Raw genomic sequence first — 18413 nt, 5'->3', positions numbered from 1 at the left:
TTCTAAGACTCTGGGAGCCTATTCAAACAATGACTTTCCTTTGAAATAGGATAGTCGGCCTCCCTTAAAGGCATAGTAGTCACCTTTGACACAGGAACTGAAGGTAGAGGGGGGGAAAGGATGTGGGAAAGCAACCTTAGTGTTGGCGTTAAAAAAAAAAAAAGACAACCGATTTGCATTAACTTTTGTTTCTAGGTGTCTGGCCTAGTCCAGAGAATGCAAATGGCAAATTGAGCTCAATCATCCTTCGGTCTGATGCGAAAGGCTGATGTGAGTAAGAGGTTCGGAAGGGGGCCCAGGTATCATGAGGAGAGCTGCAACAAAGGAATAAGAATATCAGCGGTTGAATTGCCCCCAAGAGGATAGAAATAACAAGAATAAAAATTTACAAAAGGCAAAATAATCTCACCTATTCTGAGATGTTTAGAACACAGTATGTAATGTTGATATCCTTAAGCTTACTGGCCTTGGGAGAGAGTGTGTGGGGATGAGACAGAGAGAGAGAGAGAGGGACAGACACAGACACTGATAGTATTGATGAATGGGGAGCCGGAAAGATAAGGGAGGCTAAGGGGCTTTGAAACGGAAGGGTGTCTACTGTCCTGGGGACCTTTGAAGCACAGTCCATGACGAATTACATTATCTCCAGGCTTAGAGAATTCCGAGAGACAAATATGAGATGACAAATCAAAGGCCTTCAGTAAGGGAGTCTGCAGCTTGGTGTACAAGTCTGTACTGTTTCGCTTTGTGTGATGTGCGATGGGGGGAACGGGGAAAACTGGACAGAGCGCGAGGCAGGAGGAGGGGGTGGGAGGAGGAGGAGGAGGTCCTTCTACCTGCACACACCTCGGTGGCCGGGGGAGGGGCGGGCAGGATGTAAATCGGCCCCTTCACACTGGCCAATCAGTAGTCAGGTAAGGAAATTTGGGTCCCCACCCTATCCCGACCGCGCCTTTGAGCACGTGTGTGGTGTTCTGGGACCTTTGTGCCGCAACGTCACGCTTGGCGGGCACCCTGGTCCCGTTTTCTTGTAGGATGTGATTAATTCTCTTCTGCTCCGTACCTCATCACAGGTCGCGTCCCCCCCCCCCCACCTCTCTGCCACCTCCTGCCCATTCTCTCCCGCGCCCTAGCGGGCTAGAGCCTTCAGCATTGCGACCCGTAGAGTGTGCGGAGCTTGGCACAAGTCGCTGGGACTGTGACAACCAGCCTCCGCCAGTTCCGCGAGGGTGCAGGCGGCGAGCCTCCGCTCGGACACCGCGGCACTCCTGCCCGCGCCTGGCAGTCCTCCGCCGGTCCCGAGGCAGCACCGCCCGCCCTGCACCTCCCGGCTCTGGGTCTGTCCTGTGGGGCTCCGGCTCCAGACCGCTCGGCCTCGGAAACTCCTGCAACGTCCAGAATACAGAAAATAGACTCATCACCTAATTCGCCAGGGAGCCAGAGCGCTGCGGGGCCGTGGCGCTGCCTTCCCCGCTCCTCCCTCACCCCACCCCCGCCCGTGCTCCCGGAGTCACCCAGCCTACCTCCCCCTCGGCACCCCCCCCCCCCGCCCCCGGCAGACAAAGGGCCTGGGCAAATTCGCCGCCCGGCCTCCTAGCGCTCCGGGGAGCGGCTGCCCCGCAGTGGATCGCGCAGGAGGCGCGCGGGGCCCGAAGCCGCCGCCGCGGGAGCGCAGTATGGGGAAGAACCGCGAGATGCGCCTGACTCCCGTCTGCTGCTGTTGCCTCCTTTACCAGCTGGGGTTCCTGTCGAATGGCATCGTTTCAGGTAAGTTCTTCAGTGACTTTCCACTTTCCTTTCCAACTTCCCCAGAGGAGACGAAAGCATGGGTAGGCAGGGCTGGTGCAACCGGTGCGTGTCGGGCGGGGATCAGTGGCCAGCAAGAAAAATGGGCATGCGGGGTTCGGATGAGGGGGTCAAGCCCCTAAGCGAAGCACATTTCTCCTCGGCTCATTTTAATTTATCTGTGAAACGATGCGGGGTTTCCTTCTAATTAGAGTAGTAATATTTGCAAAGGTACGTTTAGGCACCTAGGGGAAAATTAGGAGGTTCGCAAATTAATAGCAATGCTTTTCTCTGCCATATACTTTAGAATTCGCTTGAATGTGTTAGAGACTATGCACCGGTTTTCTTTAAAACAACTAACTGCCGCCACCCAACTTTGACTCTCCCTTTCCTTCCCAGTATAATCATACTTTTACTTTGAAAATGCTGGAGTCTGTAATCTGATCACAAGGCTTCGGGGCTTGCAGAGCTAGACGGGTGGTCTCCATTGCTTGCACGCGAGCGCCTTGTAGCTTCACGGACTGTGAGTCTGGAAATGCTTGTGCTAGTGGAACCGCTGCTCTTTAAGCTCCGCACTTCTCTGTCTGCCCCGCCAGCAGGGCTGCAGCTCGCCTCCGACCTCGAGGAATGGGAAGTCGTGTTTCCTGCACTCTGGCGCCGGGAGCCGCTGGACTCGGCCGGCGGCAGCGGGGGCAGCGCAGACCCGGGCTGGGTGCGCGGCGCAGAGGGCGGCGGAGGCCCCCGGGTGCAGGCGGCCGGCAGCTCACGCGAGGTGCGCTCGGTGGCCCAGGCGCCTCTGGAGGAAGCCGTGGAAGGCCAGTCTGGGTCCCGGCTCTGGCCCCCGCCGCCGCCGGGAGGTGAGGAGGACGAGGAGCTCGAGTCGCAGGAGCTGCCGCGGGGATCCAGCGGGGCTGCCGCCCTGTCCCCGGGCGCCCCAGCCTCGTGGCAGCCGCTGCCTCCCCCCCAGCCGCCCCCGTCCCCGCCCCCGGCCCAGCCCGCGGAGCCGGATGGCGACGAGGTGTTACTGCGGATCCCGGCCTTCTCCCGGGACTTATACCTGCTGCTCCGGAGGGACGGCCGCTTCCTGGCGCCCCGCTTCGCAGTGGAACAGCGGCCAAGTCCTGGCCCCCGCCCCACGGGGGCAGCGTCCACCCCGCGCCCTCCGGCGCCGCCAGACGCAGGCTGCTTCTACACCGGAGCTGTGCTGCGGCACCCCGGCTCGCTGGCCTCTTTTAGCACCTGTGGCGGTGGCCTGGTAAGCGCCTTTCTTCCCCAGCTCTCCTCCTCCTGCTCTCATCTTCCCCCATCTCCATCTTCCCTAGCGGCTCCTCTCCGGGCCCGGGGAGCAGGCTCATTTGCATGCACCGCCTCCCGCTGCAGCGGGCTCCTTCTGAATTGAGACGGCACCACCCAGGTGTCTGCACCGTTCGCCTCCAGTGGAACATCTCCAGGGCAGTCAGTGAATCGGAAGTCTAAGTGCATGGATAAATGGCCTTTTCCTTCCAGATGGTTATAAGTGACTTTGGAAACTATTTGAAGCTCTGCCTCCTTGTAACTTCCTAATGGCCCAACTTCTTCCTATACTCTAGGGTTTCCTGAAATAAGACCACCACTTGGTGTCTTTTAGGAGATTGAAACGCAGCCAATCTGCTCACCGCTAAGTCTCTCTGAACTTTGGTTTGCCCCCTCCCCACCCAAGTTCCTCATTTATTTATTTATTATCTTACAGTTTTTTGCATGTCCTATTCCAAAGCTGTCAGAACACTTCTCAAGGAAGTTACACTCTGACAGTTTAGAATTGAAGCATCTTAACAGCCTTAGCAGAAACTTGTTCACTGCTCTCGAGAAAGGTCTCGGAGGGGCTGTGAGCTGAGATACTGTGAGCTGTTGACTAAGGGATGACGGTAGAATGCAGTCAGTATTCAAAGGTCATTTGACATTTTCTTTCTAAGATTTACATTTTATTTGACAGTTTCTTTATTTCTCGCCCCACCTCAGGGAGGAAGGTAGAAAGGGTGGAGAGCCTTGTGACTAGAAAGTAAAAGTCATTTGGTCCATCAGTGTAGGTCATCATTTGACTTTTCTCCCATTGTCATGACCCAGGATTTGGACTTTATGGTTACCTCTTATATGTTGTCCTTTACTCTGTGTATGTGTGTGTGTGTGTGTGTATGGTCAATACACATAACATCAAATTCACCATTCTAGCCATTTTTAGATGTACAGGTCAGTGGCATTAAGTACGTTTGCTTTGTTGTGCAGCAGTCACCACCTTGGCTTTTCTTACTGGTTTAAGGCAAAACTCACAAAATGTTGAAAATGTCCTGTGATTTGTGTTTTCATTTTTCTGTTCATAGAGAGCCAATCAGGAAATCCACAAGAACTGTGTATGGAGGCTACCTGCTCATTTGGACCTAAGCCCCACGGCGGAAAATATCCCTACCATGAAAGCTACCCCAAACCAGGAACTGTTTAAAAAATAGTTAAAAATCCAAACAAAATATAACTAGAGATTGCTTATGCCTCCTCTTTGCTCCCATATTCAAATGATGTAAGTTGCTGGAAAGGGCTCATAGTGATAAATACTTAAATATAGACATTTTTAGGCATGAGGGGAAAAATTGGCATGGGGAATTACGTGAAAAGTTTTTTAAAAATGTTTTCTGCAGAACACATTTCACTGGGGAAAACATTTTGTGGGAATTTCATTGTCTACTAGCTTTTGGCTGGGGGTTAAATAATCGCATATAGAAAGTTCCTGGTGTGGTAGGACCAATAGGGGATAAAGCATTTCACTGTGTTGAAATGTGGGCTTTTGGTCAGATTTTCCAAATGAGCTATGCCTTCCCTCCATACTTAAGGAAGCAAAGTTAGAATTATAAGTAGGTTTTTCATTGACTGAATAAGAGATTAACATCCCCCCACCCCATGCTTCGTTTACCATGTTGGACTTTTCCTCACTTTTCCTATAGGCCACATGTGTATAGGTTCTGAACTGGGAAGTCTTTGTTATTGAGGAAAACTGAAGTTGCCAGTAATACAGTATAGCAGTCAAACTTTCAATAAAAAAGTTAAGCAAATAGCCAAAAAGGGTGGGTTTGTTACTCCAGCCTCTACCATGCCAGACCTTTTCCCTCATGAGTTGGTGGGATTAGGAGAGAGAGAGTTGTTATCTGAACTTTGTAGATGGCTTATTCCCTGATGATTAATTGGTCCCTTGTCTATAGTCTTTGATGACCATAAATAAAATGAGAAAAATAGATAACTTAATTTAAAAATTAGATGACAGAATTTAAAACTCTAATGGCTATTTAATATATTCCAAGTCCTCTTAGGGTCTAGACTGGTTAGCTTTTAGGGGCTCACAGATTAAGGAGAAGGATATGATATATAAGTAGAATGTCTCAAGTAAACATGAGACAGTGACAGATCAACATGATTGTCATGTTATGCCCCAGGTAAAATCCACGAGGAGAATTGGGCAAGATTTCCCAAAGTGAGTTTTAAAGCTTGGGTAGAAAAGGCCAGACAAGTGTTGTCGGTAGAGGAAAGACACCTAATGGAAGTATGAAAGTAGAAGAAAAAAATAGAAAAAAAAGTAAAAACAAAAGAAAAAGAAATAAAAGAAAAGAAAGAAAACAAATTCCTGTGACTAGACCAGAAGATGCAATAGAGAAACTGATCCCAATGTCTGCAGAAGACAGACCTCAAAACTCTTGCCTGCTACAGTATGGGGAGCTTGGTCTGTCTGGAATAAGTGACTTATAAGTGTGTTCTATGAACACATTCTTATTCCTCTGCATCTCTAGAAATCTGTGATCCTGTAGATCTAACATGAAGAATCACGATAACCTTATGTAGAGAGGGCGAATTATTTATAAAATCATCTGCCTTTAGTTTGCACCATTTCTTTTTCTTCTCAGTAAAAGCTTTCTACTGTCAGTTGCATAGAGAAGAATATGCGGTCTGACATCAAGTTCATGACATGCCCTAGAAAATGCCTCATCACTGAATATCAGTAGGGTCACCCGCAAAAGGACTCCCCTTGGGAAGCTGTGCATCAACGCCAGTGCCTAGCTCATTGCTGAATCTCACTTTGACCACCTTTGAGGTGCTCCCCTTGGGAAGCTGTGCTCTAATGCCAGTGTCTAGTTCACCCTTCAAAGCACTCGAAGGTCACCATAGTGTTATTCAGCAATGAAGTACGTAGCACATTTTTTTTTTTTTTTTTTTTTTTGCAGTTTTGGCTGGGGCCGGGCTTGAACCCACCACCCCCAGTATGTGGGGCCAGCACCCTACTCCTTGAGTCACATGCGCCACCCCAGTATGTAGCACTTTTTCTAGGATGAGTTCACAAACTTAATTGTCTGACCTCATAGATGACTAAGTGTATCTTCCCTTCCCTTCTTTCAGGAACCAGCTTTTCCTACTGTTGCCTGAGCTCCTCAACAACTTTTGGACTAACCTTTCTGGATCTCATTTTCCTATTTATTATATGCACCAACTGTAATTGTATATCTATCAATTGATCTTTGATGAGCTATTATTATTTCTGTTTCCCCTAATTAGTCTAATATTAAATAATAATCTTATGCAGGCCATATATTTGATCCAATAGACACAAATATACTAATACTAATCATTCAATCATTCAAACATATTGAACAACTTCTATTTGCTTTTTCTTATATACAATTATGCCAAACGGTATAATTGCAACTTACAACAGATAGGTGAGCCAAGAAGCCAAAAAAGATGAACTGACACCCAGCAACATCACACCACACAAAAGAGTCTCAAAGTCCAGTTAATTAATGCATGAAGCAACAAAATTAATAGAGTAAATAGAACACTTCAACAAAACTACATTGCTCATAAGAATAGTAGCAGATATATATTCATGGAAAAAGCAAATAGGTACAATCTGCTACCTACAAAAATGATTAGATACAATAGAATTTTAAATATATGATCATTACAATAAAAAACTCAATAGATGAGTAGGTAAATTGGTGAACTAGAAGATCAAACCTGGAAATTATCCCAGAATGCAAGACAAATGAATACAAAATATGAAAGTACAGTAGTGAGCCAGGAATTACAAGTCTTGATCCAAAATTTCTCTAATAGGAGTTATTCCTTTTTTAATTGATTAAAAGATAGAATTTTGAAAATGCATGCAATTAATATCCTACCATCTGCTGAGCTGTTGCTGTAAGGCCAGATACTTAGTACTTTGAGTGTGGATCAGAAAAATGGTGTTCCAGGTGAGCCTCACTCGACATACACCAAAACCAATTTTTAGAACAAATTTTATATTTGGAATTAAAATTTAAGACAAACACAAAACAGTTTATGTATGGAATCCTAGATTTTAAAATTTTTCATCTGTTTTACGATTGTCTCGTTTGAAATAAAATGAGCAATTTTTTTTTTTTTTTTTAGCAATTTGCCTGTCTTATTTTTTCAAAGTTTTCATAGAAACAAAGATATGTTCTTCACTCATATTTCTCTAGATTTATTATTTGGCTTTTGACTAATTGTATAATTACAGAACGTTCTGCCTACATGTAAGCAAACAAATATGGCTGAATGTTGGTAAACATGCAGGTTAATCAGTGGGAATGAATAATTGTGGCCAGTTCTGACATAAGGGAGATGCTACTAGCAATGTCCATTTCACGTGGTGCATGCCTCATTGATATTTTTTTCCAGGTGACTTGTAGGGTATTAAGTAAATGATTCAAGTTGAACTGGTTTGTGTAAACAAGGTTGGTTAGGTAGAGGTTAAAAGACTCCCTTTTTTGGTATCAGAATTGAATTGCCAATGATAATATACAACCCTTCAGATTGAAGAACCAAACGTCAAACTCAAGATGGCATAAGTAAAGAGAAACTCAGATTTAGATACATCATGGCAATGCATCAGAAATTTAAAGAGAAAGAGAAAGCCTACAAATGTAATAAAGAAGGGGTTATCTACAACAGAATGAGATTCAGATTGACCTTAGAGGATTAATTCAATAATACTGGATGCCAGAGGATCAGGTAGCTTCAGAGTTCCTGGAAAGAAGAATCACTTTGAAACCTGTATTACATACTCAGCTAAAATTCCATTCAAATCTGAGGCCAAAATAAAATCATTGTCAAAATGATAAACACTCAAACTTTACTATAAACAGTCTCCAAAAAGGTCTGCAAAAGGTCTTCCTCTCACACCCACTCCTCATTTATTACTCAGTGTTCTTGCCTGGAGGTACCAGGTTTACCTGTTTCTGGTGTAGTGTTGTCTGATCCGGAGGTAGCTGATGCCTAAACAAATACATGTATACAAGTTTATATCTTTTTTTAAACTCATTGTTCACACACACACACACACATGTGAGATTATCACATATGAGTACGTGAAGAACACTTTCTTTTCTAGTAGTTCTATTTTATCTGATTGCAACTATGTTCCATAATCTGTTTAATCAGTTTGGTGTTAATGGACATTAGATTGAATCCAGTATTTTCTTACTATGAACAGTGCTTAAAATAGAACTCCGTAGATTGTTTTTCCTGTGCAATGTATATCTGTGTCAAAGGGGATGAATGGTGGTAATCTGGGGAGATATTGCCTTATTGGATCCCATGGTTATTGTACAATTTATATTCTCGGGCCAAGATAGCATAAGAATCTGTCTTTCCCTTGTCCTATTACTAGTATGAGTATTATTAAAAGTTTTGATTTTTCGCTATGGGAAGCCAAAGTGGGTGGACCGCCTGAGCTCACAGGTTCAAGACCAGCCTGAGCAAGAGTGAGACCCCATCTCTAAAAATAGCCTGGTGTTGTGGTGGAGACCTGTAGTCCCAGCTAGTTGGGAGGCTGAGGAAAGAGGATCACTTGAGCCCAAGAGGTTGAGGTTGCTGTTAGCTCTGAAGTCACGGGGCACTTCAACAAGGGCAATAAAGTGAGATTCTGTCTTGAAAAAAAAAAAAAAGTTTTGATTTTTGTGAAATGGAGTAACTAAAAAATGTCTCAATGGAGTTTTAATTTGCATTTTTTTATTGTTGCTGGTGAGGTTGACGTCTTTTACACTTTTATTCTCATTTCCTATGGATTGTCTATTCATATCTTTTACTCATTTTTCTATTAGATTTGGGGCTTTTTACATTTCTAATTCTAGACCTGTTTATATATTAGTATTCTTAAAGGACAAATGTTAATTATAAAATAATACATTTTGTATTATGAGTAAAGAAAATTTAAAAAGTATGTCTATATCTTATCATCCAGTGATAAAGTTAGCTTTTTAGTATTCATGCCAAGAAAGACAATAAAACAAATAAGCCTTTGCAATTTTTTCAAAACTATTCATAAGCTAGGAAAAGCAAATTTTCTCAATTATCATTTTTAGTTCGTAAGATTGGCACAGATGAGGCAGACTGAGAATATCCAATGGATGTTGTCTGTTGGGGAACACTTAAGTTTATACATTGTAGGAGAGTAAATTGGGAGAGGCTTTTGTATGGTAGCTATTAAAATGTTATATGGATTTTCCCTTTTTTCAGCAATTCTTCTTGTAGGGATTAGTATTAGAGAGATAGCAATATACATATAAAAGATTTTTTTTTTGTAAATGCCTTTCCCTGAAGCATTCAGAAAGCTCTAAGTAATCATCACTGTGGACTACTCACATCTATATGTTCTGATGAAGTCCTGGAGAACAACAAGAAACAAGAAATCGTTTCTTGCTTTGGGGTATTTATGATACCTTGAAGAAACTGTTTGTCTCAACTTACTGTTCTCCCAGCATTTATCACAGTTCTTTGATTTATTAAGTACTTGGGGTCTCTCTACTAATGAAATTACTGATCCTTAAGTGAACATCTCTTAAAGCCATTCTGTGGTTCTCCCGTTCAATATTTAGAATGGCATGGATAATACAGTAACATGTGGAAGATGTTTCTGTATTTAAAGTGGAGCCACAGATACTCCGGTCTTATTTAAGGAAGCCACATAATGAATTCTGGTAAACAGAGCCATCATGCTGATAGAATACGCGACTTTGCACATTAAAAGTTAATGAACTATTTAATCACATATTAATCTATATCTTAGTTTTCTGAGAAAATTCAGGCATGAACCAATTGTGTGAGCAGAAATTTTATTGAGTAATTTTGTATTTATTTATCTGAGTTTTACTAACTGAATTATGAATATATCATACTTTTTCTTTTTGTTTTTTTGGCCAGGGCTGGATTTGAACCTGCCACCTCCGGCATTTGGGGCCGGTGCCCTGCTCCTTTGAGCCACAGGTGCCACCCATATCATACTTTTTCAAATAATAATTCTTTATAGGAGTCTGAAAATATTTTTTATGCAGCACTAGAATAGCGTATGTTTTTTATTGAGTTCATGCACAATTGAGTGTTTCTGTTTAATTGCAATTACATTTTTACACCAGATGGTTTTAGGTCTTTGTATTTGCAAAATAAAGAATAATCAGGGGAATTTCAGAATCTTGATAGATGGAATGTATATTATATTAGGGAAGTAATCCTGACATTTTATGGGACAAAGGGAGAACCAGTAGTCCCTGCTGAATTATGATTTGAGGGTTTCCCGAAAGGAAGTTTTAAGATTCCCTGAGCCAAGTGAGAGCTGTAATTCGATGCAGAGTGCATTTAGGGTGCAACTAAAGTAAGCACATCATCCTGTCCCCATCTCATCCATGTTCTGTTGCCAAGCCTAGACTGAGAGAAGTGAGAAAATGGGAGCTCAGCCATGCAATGCTACCCAGATATTTTTACAGAATTATTACATGGTAGTATTGGGAAGGGCCTCGGGGACTAGAGATAGTTTAGTACTTGCCTTTTCCAATGAGAGAAATTTGATTTCATTTCACAATTCATGTGAATATATCTTTAATAAATTATTAACTATTTAGACCTTAACTCAGATGATCAGGAGATGGAGCTAATGAGGCCAGGCCTATTTTAGTATTATTACGTACTTTAGCTTTCCTGTTACTTTCCATTTTAAAAAATGAGGTCTAAACATATCTTTTTTCCTTCATAAGCACATGCAATGGATAGACATAAGGATATTCTGCCCTCAATTTATTTTTAGTCCTCGAGCCTCCACCTGGCTTCACCTAAGACCACTTCTGCAGAGCGCTTACCCCATCAGCCCTATAATCATGCTCCTTGAAGTTCTGTTTCTTTAAGAGTGGTGTGTAGATACCAAAATCAAAATCATGGCACTGGGCAGGGGGAATGATTCGATGAGGTAGAGGTGATTGGATATTCTCCATTAAAAATCAAAATCCCAGACTGAACCTCAAATCTAAGGAACTCATAGACTCCAGGGTAATTCTTATGAAAGCTAAAATTTGAGACAGCCAATTTAGTAGCACTAAAAGTGACAAAACTGAAAGTCCTTAAACGCTGAATTTGCATCCACCAAACCTTACCTTTTACCATCCTCCCAGGAACCCATGCAGATGTCACTGAGTCAGAAAGGATTTTATGGCTTTCAAATTTTTAATGAACACTGTATAAATGTGAAGTAGTTGGAAGATAATGTAATGGAACATTAATTCCAGTATGAATGTTTTCCTACTTGTTAGATGAAAATGAATATCAAAGGTGAAATCTTCCCATTTTAGAATCTAGGAGTATTAAATAGAGCTAACTTATTTTATGCAATCTTATTGATAATATAGCAGGACGCTTACTCCAACTGTTTCATAATAGTTCTTGTAATAAAATTTACAGAAATATAGGAAGAAAGTTACCTTCATATTGAAGGGGACCTCCCATACTGTCAAGTTCAGATGTGGATAAAGAAAGGTTGAGGCCCAATGTTGTGTGATATTAGAAAATTGGTGATGAAGATATAAATTCTTTGTGAGAAGTGGTTACAGTTGTATCCTAATGCTGCATGGTTAGGTTAAGATGACCTAGGAGATGCATAAGAATTAAATGATATTATTATCTCAAATGGTAGAAATATAATGGCGGGTTTTAACTACTCATTCACATTCCAAGTATTTGGATATCAGGTGCCCTATAAAATCCCTTAGAGTTGACAGTAAAAAAAAATTAACACACTAACAGCAGTGGACAGATGAGTAATTAAATCAGCCAATCAGGTTAGTGCATTTGGTCTATCTCTATTATAATTTGGGTTTACATGTATGGAGTAGCTACTGAAATGTGATAAGTACATTTATTTTAAAATCATTATATTGCTGGCAAATCTTTTGGTTTGCCAAATTTACAGATAGGCAATTCAGTTGTTGACAGTAGAACTTATGTATTAATATAATTAACATTTCTAGGATCTTTGTGTTGACTCTGGTTATGACCCTAACAGAACTTTAAAATGGTGACATCACTTGTATATAAATATAATTAACACAGTGTGAAGTTTGAGTAATTTGTTGTGGTACTGTGTTTTTACAAATTTAATTATGTAGTGCCACATTCTGTGTACTAACATAGATAATTTCCCTATGTTAGCTTCCATTAAAATTTTGTCAGTTCAACATAGGTGGTTCTATTTAGTATTGCTTTGAAAAGTATTGAATGGATATCTTAAGATGAAAGTTTCTACATACAAATTTTTCCAAGTGCAACTTAATTATTTCTCATTAATAAGATATATCCATGGATATATCAGGCTGATTTTTCTAGTGTAAATCATTATTTAAAATGTAGCAAGGGTGGCACCTATGGCTCAAAGGAGTAGGGCACTGGTCCCATATAGGCCGAAGGTGGCAGGTTCAAACCCAGCTCTGGACAAAAACTGCAAAAAAAAAAAAAAAATTAGCAAATTATAAAAGATATGGTGAATACTTTTTTCTAACATCTTTTTTGAAGTATGATTTACATACTGTTAAAATTTACCCATATTAAGAGTACACTTCAGCAGTGTTAGTACGTATGCAGAATTATGCAACCATCAGCACAATTTAGTTTAAGAACATTTCCCTCAACTCAGGGAGTCCCTCAGACCCATTTGCAGTCACTTTCCTAACCCCAGGCAACCATTAATCTACTTTCTGTCTCTGTAGATTTGCCTTTCATAAAAATGCAAGTGTATAGAATTTGGTCTTTTGTGTCTATTTTCTTTTATTTAGCATATGTTTTAGAGGTTTGTCCACGTTGTGGCCTGTATTAGGAATTTCTTTTCCTTGAATAGTATTCCATCATCTGGATAGACCACATTTTGTCCATTCATTCATTGGTTATTGGACACATGGACTGTTTCTACTTTGGGGGTATTATATGCTACTATTGACATTTGTGTATAAGTCTTTATGTAGAGATGTGTTTTCATTTCTCTTGGGTAGATACCTAGGATTGTAATTACTAGCTCAATTTATATTTAATATTGTCAGTTTCAGAAACTGACAAACCTTTTTTGACGTTACTATACCATTTTACATTCCTAGTGGCAGTATTTGAGGGTTCCAGTTTCTCTATATCCTCATAATGCCTGTTGTTGTCTCCATTTACTTATAATTATTTTTGTGAATGTGAAGTGGTACTTCCCTGTGATTTTAATTTCTGTTCCTTAGTGTTTAATGATGTTGAGCATTTTTTCATTTGCTAGTTCATAGCCATTAATGTAGCCATCACACTCCATTCTATTGTCCACTTTTTAATTCGATTTTAACAGTTTGTATATGCTCTGCATGTAAATCCTTCATCGGGCATGTGATTTGCTAATGCTTTCTTTCAGTTCACTTTCTTAATGGGGTCTTTTAAAGACTTTTTACAATTTTTGATAAAATTAAGTTCATCCTTTTTTCCCCCTTTTATCAAACATGTATTTGATGCAGTATCTAAGAACTCCATATCCAATCTAAAGTCTCAAGGACTTTCTCCTTTGTTTTATTCCATAATGTCCCTAATTTCAGTGTTTGTGTTTAAGTCTATGATTAATTAGTTTTGTATAGGGTACGAGGTAAGAGTCTAAATTCACCTCTCTGCACGTACATATCTAATCGTCTGTCAGCACCATTTGTTGAAAAGATCATACTTTTCTCATGAAAGGCCATAGCACTTTTGTTAAAAGTAAATTGATCATAAATGTGAGAGTTTATTTTTGAAACGCTTATATTCTTGTTTTGATCTGTATGTTGATCCTTATGTTTTTACCACAGTGTATTGATTTATATAGCTTTACAATATTTTTCGAATTGGGGAAATTTAAGTCCTTTAACTTATATTTTCTTTTATCAAAATTGTTTTGGCTATTCTGGATCTTTTTAAAAAATATTTCTATATATATTTTAGGATAACATTGTCAGTATTTGCCAAGACCTTAGTGAGACTTTGATAGGGCTTGTGCTCTATCCAAAAGTCAATTTTGGAAGAGATTCCATCTTAAACCATGCAAAAGCTATTCCCAAGAGTAATTGTTAGTGTATATTTTTGAATGCACCATTGATTAATAAGGAATAAAATGAGCTACTGATAGCCCACATAATATTTAACATGGGCAGTTTTAAACTATTGACAAAATTTAAATTTCATGAAGGATTTATGAGAACAAGAAATCCGAGCCACTCATTTGAGGCATACAACTAAGATAAGAAGTTGTATAATCAATTAATGTCTTTGCAGCATTAGGACATTAACCCAGGTATGGGATTCTACTATTGTTTCTACTGCTGATAAAGACCAAAATCATTATGGCCAGGGTTCTAATCAAGTAAATAAACAAACAGACAAACTGACGAAATTCAAATCAACGTTTTCTGGAAGTGGATTTTATTCACAAACATTCAGAGTTATTCTTTAAATATAACCTTGTATCCAAATTATTACAGTATTTAATTATACGGAATCAAGGATTCCAGTACAGTACCTTTTATTAAAAACCAAAGCAGTGTGCTTTCTCTGGTAATTTGAGTTTTGAGAGATATCTCTAGAAATAGGAATTATGCTTGAGAACATATTAGATTATTAAAGGCCCACAGATAGTTAATCTGTTAGGCATTTGTTAATGATATAAAGCAAACTAGTAAAGGATAGAAATACTGTATTTAGTTAATTCCAATAAACACTTTTCTCATTACCAGCTTTTATATAGAGAGCTATGTCACAACACCAGTGATACCTTAGAACTGATGAAATTTGATACGAAAGCCAATCACTGTCATTTTAGGAAGTGAACATTCATGAAAGTCTAGTTGCAACTGTTGTCCTGGAAAATCTTGGCTATGTCAATAAAAGGGAATGCTGTCTGAGGGGTTGTATCTAATTTGTTGATTTTGACTAATAATGTACGATATATACAGAGAAAAGCTTCATAGATCTTCTTTTTGTAACTGTGATTGAATTTCTCCTCTTTAAGTTGATGATAGGTCACAATTAAACCAAATTTTCATTCCCATAAGTCTTATGTTCAGCCTGAGCTTTAAGGGATAAAATGATTCTCAAGAATTCTGTTATGAAAATTGCTTTGGTGTGGTCAGGGGAAAACAGAAAAGGCATATAAATATTACTGAAAGGTCAGGTTCAAATCTTAGCTGGTAAAATGGTAATGTAAGGAAATAGATTTTTATTACTAACTTAATTTCCACATTCATTTATTTTGCGTTTTCAGTTTCTATAGTTTCTTTTTGTCAGTCCTCAAGCGTTTACATAATTTGTGTGAATTGACACAACCTTCCTATGAGGGAGGTAGAATCATAAAGGGGGGTAGTGGGTGGAAAGATAAAAGGAAAAGTAAACCCACTGATGAGTATTTAGAGTATGTTTTAAGTTTAGGAATATGGAAACCCCATTTCCATTTGAAATACTTTGGAATAACATACTAAAGTGTCCTTGGGGATAGCCTAACACCACATATTAATATGGTTTAAAAAGTCTCCAAAGCATTTGCCTATAGTTAGCTCAGTTGTAGTATTTTAGTAAGTGTTCTAATAACTTGGCTGCACTTGCCTTTGGCTGTGGAGCCTCCACAAGTGCCCGGTGTCCAATTTTTGAGTCCTTGGTCACATGGTTTTATGTGTTCATGTTCTTAACCTATTAATAACTCACTGTAGGCTTGTAAGGGAATACATCAGACTCTATATTGGACCTGCATAATCAGCTGCCTACTTAATCCTTCTCTCATTTCTTTCCATTACCTCCAGAAGATGCACATTCGGTCCTGTGTTCAAAGCTCGTGTTCCCTTCTGTTCCCGGTATTCTGATGGATGTCAATGAATGAGTCTTAGAGAGTTACAAAAAATAAGATATAAATGAAAGACAAAAGTATGTAGGACCACCTCTAAAATACAGATGGTTTCAGTAATGATTATAACATAGGTTTTAAACTGTATTTATAAATTCTTTTGACTATAGTGTGGCTTTACACTTGTGAGAAAACAAGTAACCTTCAACAAATGCTTTCGTGTGAGCCTAGTTTTTTTCTTTTTTTAACAAAATTAAATTTTAAGAGACTTATAGAAGGTTGCTGTATAAAGGCAACCTAGTGTGATGATAATTTTGGAAATAAAATAATAACTTCTAATTTAGCATTACTTCCTTAACACCAATCTGGTTTGGACATACATGTTTTACCTTTTAATAATTTTGCATACTCTTATCTTACCTATTAATGTTTTGAAAGTGCAAGTAAAAATAAATTACATATATGAAAAAAATAAAAATATATTTCTGTGTCATGGCAGTGGTAAATAGTAAATGACAAGAAACATATTTATAAGGAATGAGAAAAATACCAGATTCTTTCTCTAGTCCTACCTACAAGGACAGGTGGCAAGTGACAAATCTCTACATTTTTCTTCATCAGAGCAAGAAAGAAAATCAGCAAATGGAGATGCTGCTGTGTTTATTTGTACTGATTTTAAAAAACAAAGATGTAGGCCTGAATATAATAGACAGCATTTATTGAACATCACTATATGCCGTTCTCATATTGCCATAAGATACAGCTAATTTTCACAGAAACCCACTAAGATCCATGCACATGCTATCACTCGATTTTATAGGTAAGGGTGCTGAAGCTCTAGGAGATCGAATAAGTCATCCAGCTGGTCAGGCCTGGAACTGAAGGTCAAATCCTTATTAGTGTGTGTGCACACTTCTGTGTGTATGTTTGTGTATAAGATTAAGCTCGTTTGTCACTTCTGTTTTATTTATCAGACTTATATAACACATTTGCATCATTTCAGTTCTTTGATCCAGGATATGGGGTGGGAAATGACACAGAATAGATATAAGAGTAAAAAAAGTAGGTAAGTTTTGTTTTACACCTAGTAGTAGGTGGGGACTTCTTCAAATTAATCTGTTTGTTTCTCAGATAGCCATGATCAACATGGCTAAGTATCCCACAATTACAATGAAAAAAGTAAAGACCAATGGGGTTATATTATCAAACTTGCTGAAGGGCATCTGGGTTCCATGCGGTGGAGCATATACGGAGTTTGGTCTCTTAGTGCCACTTCCTTTTCCTTTACTCTTAAAGTTTCCTCTGGTTAAGTTAATTGTGTGCATTTGTCCATATAAAAATATCTGACCTGTGATAAAAAGCATTTTCATGTGCTATAACCTAAAAACAAAGAAAAGCACTTCCAATTAGGAAAACCACATTTTACTTTCATGTAGCTAAAACTGAATATATTTTTTTGAATGTCATTACTAAGTTTGAGAAGGAAAAAGACTTAGTCATGAATGTTCTAATGTGAAAGGCCAGAGCAAGCAAGTTAACTTTCAGCGTGCTCTTGGCAACTTTAAGAGCATGCGCTCAGTAGTCAGAGCCTGTGGGTTTGAATTCAGGCTCCCAAAGTGATCCCTATGTCACCTTACTAAGACAATTAATTTAACCTCCCAGCCCCTCGGTTTCTTCACTGTTAGGAACCAGTAAGATACTCTGGGCTTCACTGGGAGTGCTATCAATGTATTTGTTAAATAAAGTGGAGATGAGAAGTAGAAAATATTTTGGCCCAGGCATTTAATAATTTTCTAGACCTTTCAAAATGCTACCTATTAGCTATTTTTGAAATTAACTAAATGGATATAGAATATTAAAGTTGGTTACCATCACTAACAATGTGCTTGTGTGCAATTTGTACATTCATTTGTTTAAACAGATCTAAGTGAAAACAGATGAGCCTAATTACTTCCTGCAGTCCAGAAAATGTCTGTTGGTGGACTGAGCAGTTGGATGAAGTTTTCTCAGTACCATTTTGCTTCCAAAATTCCTTTCAAATTTAAGTGCTAAAATGCTACCCAAGAACTGCTTTCTAAAAGGACCCCCCCCCTTTCACTACAGATAGGTGATACTAGTGACTTTGCATGGTCAAGTGATCCAAAGAACTATAAAACGCACACCCACAGAGATGATGGTTTGATCTGCTTGTTTCCCTATCGCCCTTCATTTCCTATATAGCCTTCAAAAATTTCAGAAGGATGATAGGAAAGAGGAGTGAGAAGAGAATGCACCTTTGTAGGCTGCTAGGGACTGTGCTGAGTACATGTCAAGGTAAGAATCAATTTGTAACGTTATGATGAAAGCTGCATAAAATTCTCTCCTTCCTATATTACTTCTAGCAATCAAATCAAATCTATTAAATAAAAATTAAAATCAATGATTTCTAGTTTGTGAAATTTGGAATAAC

General features: G+C 39.4%; 1 protein-coding gene across 1 annotated transcript in view; it reads left to right on the top strand.

Annotated features, from left to right (window-relative positions):
* Positions 1 to 1676: 1676 nt before the first annotated feature.
* The window catches only part of ADAMTS19 (ADAM metallopeptidase with thrombospondin type 1 motif 19), a 208781-nt gene continuing 192044 nt past the window's right edge, over positions 1677 to 18413 (top strand). Inside the window, exons 1-2 of the mRNA XM_003782335.3 lie at positions 1677 to 1767; positions 2385 to 3040. Coding sequence (XP_003782383.3) covers positions 1677 to 1767; positions 2385 to 3040 — 747 coding nt within the window. The remainder of the gene's footprint in view (positions 1768 to 2384; positions 3041 to 18413) is intronic.

This window comes from Otolemur garnettii, unplaced genomic scaffold (assembly GCF_000181295.1).
Source record: "Otolemur garnettii isolate 467f Iridium unplaced genomic scaffold, OtoGar3 scaffold00003, whole genome shotgun sequence".
Taxonomy (NCBI): domain Eukaryota; kingdom Metazoa; phylum Chordata; class Mammalia; order Primates; family Galagidae; genus Otolemur; species Otolemur garnettii.
The sequence above is the reverse complement of the archived record's forward strand: the minus strand, read 5'-3'. Positions and strand labels throughout refer to the sequence as shown.